Genomic DNA, 6106 nt, shown 5'->3' with positions numbered 1-6106 from the left:
AAAGAAGGAAGAGCCTAATAAAACAAAAAAATTATTAACTTTAGAGACAATTCCACCACATATTGAAATAAAAGTATCTATAACACCATATTTTTCAGAGCTCTATTATGAAGATTGACAGTAGACAAGGGTGATTAGATTGCACACTTTATAATTATAAGAAACCATTTGATACTATCCCGCATAAATGATCATGTACAAACTGGAAAATTGGGCAGAAGAAACTAGCAAAGTAGGAATTTGTTGGGAACTACTTAATTAATAACAAATAGGAAGAATCAGTAATATGGGGAAATTTGTAGTAAGGAAGTTCATAATTAGAGTTCTCACAATGAACGGTGTTGGCACCCATATCCATAGTGCAAATAAGTGATATAATTGTTGAAAAAGAAAACTGTTTTCAAAATACAACCTAAAAATATAGGTGATCACTGTTAGAAATTATCTGCGCCAAATGATATTAATCTGTAACCATTGTAAGATAGGACTTACGTGAAAATATATGTACAAAAATCCAAGAGGGATTGACCGTGTCGCAGAAAGAATTACAAGATACAGATGCTTGGGGTTCTACAAGAGTTGAACAGAGTTCAATAGTTGAGATAATGCAAGGAACCAGCCCCGACGTAACAAAACACTGTCTGTGGTATCTGGCACACGACAGCAATTGATCCTAAAATAAACTATAGAAATCTCTGTCACATAAACACATAGTAATTACTATTCCATTATTGAAGATATATGTGGTTCTTATATAAGAAGCATAAGTAACTAAACGGAAAGTCGAAGAGTACTAAGAATTGCTAAAAATCTAATCATAGAACAGTTAGAATTAAACTTGCATGTGTGAGAGATTTGAACAAAATGACATTGGAAAAGTGATACAGGAGTTTGAATAATCAAATATATCAGATAGGAAATAAAATCAATAAAGACTTTTATTCAGAGGTTTATTTTGGTGTTTATATTTACTATGGTATCAGGAACTCCATTCCTGACAAAAATGTCTAGAACTTAAAGTTGACATATATATATTCTTTATCCATAACGCTGGGATCCTCCTCCGAAGCCGCCACCACCGAAGCCACCACCACTGAAACCTTTGGATCCTCCTCCGAATCCAGCACCTCCAAAGCCGCCGCCACCGAATCCACCACCTACAGAGCCGCCTCCACGGGAGCCATAGCTAGATCCACCGCCTCCGAAGCCGCCACTACTGAAGCCACCACCCCCAAAGCCCTTGGATCCTCCTCCAAGTCCACTACCTCCGAATCCTCCACCACCACCTCCAATGCCGCCTCCGCCTGAACCATAGCGAGATCCAACACCGAAGGAACCCAGTCCTCCTCCACCGTGCCCAAAACCTCCTCCGCCGCCTCCAAACCCACCACCGCCTCCATGTACTCCGCCTGCCCTGGAGGATCCCACCAGCAGGGCAACGCTCACGGTGATGAGCAGCACTTTCTGTGAAAGGAAAAATAAAAATTTTCAGTGTTTGTAATTAACTTTTTTAGCATTCATTTCTCCTAAAATGTAAATTTGTATAAATACTGAAGACAGTAAAGATATCAGTGTAAACAGAGAGAGACTGACCATGTTTGATGCAGGAAGGTGGCAGTCCAGGTCTGAGCTGCAGATGGTGTGCCGTCAACTCTTTATATACTCTTGTCTTCCCGACCTTGCTGATGCGCTGCGTCACACCTTTCCTGTTTCATGACCACGCACCTCATGTATATTGTAAGATCCGTAGTAATGAGGTGTCATTCTGCCGACAAAACCATAGCCGCTCATAATAAAGAAACATCTTGGAGATGCCTAGCTCAACTTCCTACTTTCCATGGAGTGGTAAATTCTTGGTTTTTACATCTGTTTTCTCCATATCCTATAAACTGCAAATCACAATAGAGAGATAACATATCGTTCCATTGGACAATCAGACAATTATGTTTTGAGGAAGTATTTCCCTGTGCATCAGAATAGACTAAATTACCAGCAGGTGGTGTGACCACTGCTGGCTACTGTTTGTGCACCTTATTTGTCTGCTTCGTTGTTATATTTTAACAGATTACGAGCATTAAAACTTTCCAAATCATGTTATTATTGTATTATTAGCCTCCTAGTTTTCAAAAATGCAAAAATATATGTAAACCAAGCCGTCAAGGACTGAGAAAAGATGTACAAGCTCGCAAGTTCTTCGGTAATTGCTTGATTAACCAAGATCCATGTTATAGGGGAAAGCACTTACGGAGCATTAATATAATGAATATGAGAAATGAGTCGATGAGGGTGTAATTGAGGCTACCTCAATTAAAAACTTTGAAAACAAGTATGATAAAGAACAAGATGGTCGAGAGTCTCGTTATTCAGCCAATGTGAACAGAAAAGCCAGTTGGGCCTTAGAGTTGATGATCGACTCTGCACTCATAATATTGATTGAAACTTGATAATATTAGCAAATATTCACACAAAAAACACAGACGAACACATTCCACCCACACAAAGAAGCGTACACTGATTCACATTACTCTGTGACACTCAAAAATATTCATCAACTCCCAGATGAAAAAATATTCACAATTCAGAATGTTGGAAGTGTTTATTAGATGCAGCAACTTGGTTCCAAGAGGCGTATATGGAATACAAAATGCAGTTGAGTCGACCTGTATTCTCAAATTGCAAATGAGAACTATTATAGCAAAATGCCTTGGTCCATTGTTTTCTTGCATTTCTTTAATTAACACATATAGCCTTTTTTCTAGACTTATATTCAAAACTTTAAAATATCTGCTTGAAAATATGACAAGTGTTTTAGATAAGGAACATTGAGTCCTGCCTAGTTGCTATTGACTCTTCCCATTCACAGTACATACTCAAATGCTCTAAACTTTTTAACAAACGTGACTTAACATAAGCTTACCTTTTCATTTATCTTTCTTTCTTCTTCTCTCCCTTGTTTTCTTTTACGATCCCTTTCTTAATCCTATTACTATCCCCCTTTAATAAACCTTATCCTCCGTACCTTTTGCCTAGCTTTTCTTCCTCTAAGATTTCCTTCTCCACACCTTTCTCTTGCCTATTTATTGTTTTCACCTCCTTCCCTCATCACAATCGACTTGAGAATGGTCCAGGTCGGACTGAAACGTCGTCGTCCCTTCACTTTCTAGTGTGTGGTTTGGTCAAGGAACATTTTTATCAGGATAAGTTCGCAATGCAGTCATTATAGAGAAATATAATGACACGAAGCATGAACCCAATGAAAATGAAAACTCTAGGAGAAATCAATGATCGATAAAATGGAATGTAAGAAACATAAATATTAGGCAGCAAAATAGAGGAACGTTTCTGAATAAATGCATAGATCATTTGAGAAGACAGCCAATGGTTTCAAAAGCAATATAAGGAATCTATAAACAATTTACATAACTAATATTTAGCATGGCTAAAATTCTTTAAATTGAGCCAGAACAAAGATAGTAGCATAAAAAATGCACAGGGGAGTGAGCATAAGCGAGTGGAGAAACAATTTTCGAACGAAAAAAAATGATGATTCACAGTATCGTATTGCAGGACACCATATTGAACAATCAGGTGATGAAACATGCCATGAGAAGCAGAGAGATAACATTGAAAACTGGGACATGTGTGCATAGTCAAATTTAACATTTCGAGACGCATTGAACGCCTAGGAGAAATAACTACGTACATGACATGGATGAGAGGGTTCTTTAATAAATAATACACACATATATAAGTTGTAAGAAACCAGCCCCACGGACTTGATGAAACAATGTGTGACCTGACAGGTTTGAACCATACATCATAATATTTATGATTTTATGGTTCACACGACTTGATAATGGTCCAGTACGAACCGAACCGTCGTCGTTTCTCTATCTTCTGATGTGTCGTTTGGTCACCTTATCTTTAGCCATGTATTGTGACTCATCGTCTGCATAGATCATAACCTAAATTGCTGAAATCCATTTCAAGCAAATCACAGTGATTACCATCCCATTAATGGAAAAATGGGAGTTGCTAAACAGAAAAAAAGGCATAGTGATACAGTCATATAAAAGTGGGAGGAGACAAAACTTCTGAACAACAGAATAGTTTCATTAACATTGCAAAATATAAGGCAAAGAAGGAAGAGCCTAATAAAACAAAAAAATTATTAACTTTAGAGACAATTCCACCACATATTGAAATAAAAGTATCTATAACACCATATTTTTCAGAGCTCTATTATGAAGATTGACAGTAGACAAGGGTGATTAGATTGCACACTTTATAATTATAAGAAACCATTTGATACTATCCCGCATAAATGATCATGTACAAACTGGAAAATTGGGCAGAAGAAACTAGCAAAGTAGGAATTTGTTGGGAACTACTTAATTAATAACAAATAGGAAGAATCAGTAATATGGGGAAATTTGTAGTAAGGAAGTTCATAATTAGAGTTCTCACAATGAACGGTGTTGGCACCCATATCCATAGTGCAAATAAGTGATATAATTGTTGAAAAAGAAAACTGTTTTCAAAATGCAACCTAAAAATATAGGTGATCACTGTTAGAAATTATCTGCGCCAAATGATATTAATCTGTAACCATTGTAAGATAGGACTTACGTGAAAATATATGTACAAAAATCCAAGAGGGATTGACCGTGTCGCAGAAAGAATTACAAGATACAGATGCTTGGGGTTCTACAAGAGTTGAACAGAGTTCAATAGTTGAGATAATGCAAGGAACCAGCCCCGACGTAACAAAACACTGTCTGTGGTATCTGGCACACGACAGCAATTGATCCTAAAATAAACTATAGAAATCTCTGTCACATAAACACATAGTAATTACTATTCCATTATTGAAGATATATGTGGTTCTTATATAAGAAGCATAAGTAACTAAACGGAAAGTCGAAGAGTACTAAGAATTGCTAAAAATCTAATCATAGAACAGTTAGAATTAAACTTGCATGTGTGAGAGATTTGAACAAAATGACATTGGAAAAGTGATACAGGAGTTTGAATAATCAAATATATCAGATAGGAAATAAAATCAATAAAGACTTTTATTCAGAGGTTTATTTTGGTGTTTATATTTACTATGGTATCAGGAACTCCATTCCTGACAAAAATGTCTAGAACTTAAAGTTGACATATATATATTCTTTATCCATAACGCTGGGATCCTCCTCCGAAGCCGCCACCACCGAAGCCACCACCACATAAACCTTTGGATCCTCCTCCGAATCCAGCACCTCCAAAGCCGCCGCCACCGAATCCACCACCTACAGAGCCGCCTCCACGGGAGCCATAGCTAGATCCACCGCCTCCGAAGCCGCCACTACTGAAGCCACCACCCCCAAAGCCCTTGGATCCTCCTCCAAGTCCACTACCTCCGAATCCTCCACCACCACCTCCAATGCCGCCTCCGCCTGAACCATAGCGAGATCCAACACCGAAGGAACCCAGTCCTCCTCCACCGTGCCCAAAACCTCCTCCGCCGCCTCCAAACCCACCACCGCCTCCATGTACTCCGCCTGCCCTGGAGGATCCCACCAGCAGGGCAACGCTCACGGTGATGAGCAGCACTTTCTGTGAAAGGAAAAATAAAAATTTTCAGTGTTTGTAATTAACTTTTTTAGCATTCATTTCTCCTAAAATGTAAATTTGTATAAATACTGAAGACAGTAAAGATATCAGTGTAAACAGAGAGAGACTGACCATGTTTGATGCAGGAAGGTGGCAGTCCAGGTCTGAGCTGCAGATGGTGTGCCGTCAACTCTTTATATACTCTTGTCTTCCCGACCTTGCTGATGCGCTGCGTCACACCTTTCCTGTTTCATGACCACGCACCTCATGTATATTGTAAGATCCGTAGTAATGAGGTGTCATTCTGCCGACAAAACCATAGCCGCTCATAATAAAAAAACATCTTGGAGATGCCTAGCTCAACTTCCTACTTTCCATGGAATGGTAAATTCTTGGTTTTTACATCTGTTTTCTCCATATCCTATAAACTGCAAATCACAATAGAGAGATAACATATCGTTCCATTGGACAATCAGACAATTATGTTTTGAGGAAGTATTTCCCAGTG

The 6106-nt window shown here is 38.4% G+C and overlaps 2 protein-coding genes across 2 annotated transcripts; both read right to left on the bottom strand.

Moving 5' to 3' along the window:
- Positions 1-933: 933 nt before the first annotated feature.
- On the bottom strand, positions 934-1633 carry LOC138354946 (uncharacterized). Its single transcript, XM_069309515.1, has 2 exons — positions 1594-1633; positions 934-1464 (listed from the first exon to the last, which is right to left on the bottom strand). Exons 1-2 carry the CDS (start codon positions 1594-1596, stop codon positions 1039-1041), a joined length of 429 nt encoding a protein of 142 aa, XP_069165616.1. The 5' UTR covers positions 1597-1633; the 3' UTR covers positions 934-1038.
- A 3437-nt stretch (positions 1634-5070) lies between these two features.
- On the bottom strand, positions 5071-5770 carry LOC138354944 (uncharacterized). Its single transcript, XM_069309507.1, has 2 exons — positions 5731-5770; positions 5071-5601 (listed from the first exon to the last, which is right to left on the bottom strand). Exons 1-2 carry the CDS (start codon positions 5731-5733, stop codon positions 5176-5178), a joined length of 429 nt encoding a protein of 142 aa, XP_069165608.1. The 5' UTR covers positions 5734-5770; the 3' UTR covers positions 5071-5175.
- Positions 5771-6106: the final 336 nt, after the last annotated feature.

This window comes from Procambarus clarkii, chromosome 6 (genome assembly GCF_040958095.1).
Source record: "Procambarus clarkii isolate CNS0578487 chromosome 6, FALCON_Pclarkii_2.0, whole genome shotgun sequence".
Lineage (NCBI taxonomy): Eukaryota > Metazoa > Arthropoda > Malacostraca > Decapoda > Cambaridae > Procambarus > Procambarus clarkii.
Note: the sequence above shows the minus strand (reverse complement) of the source record. Positions and strands in the feature narration are given on the sequence as shown.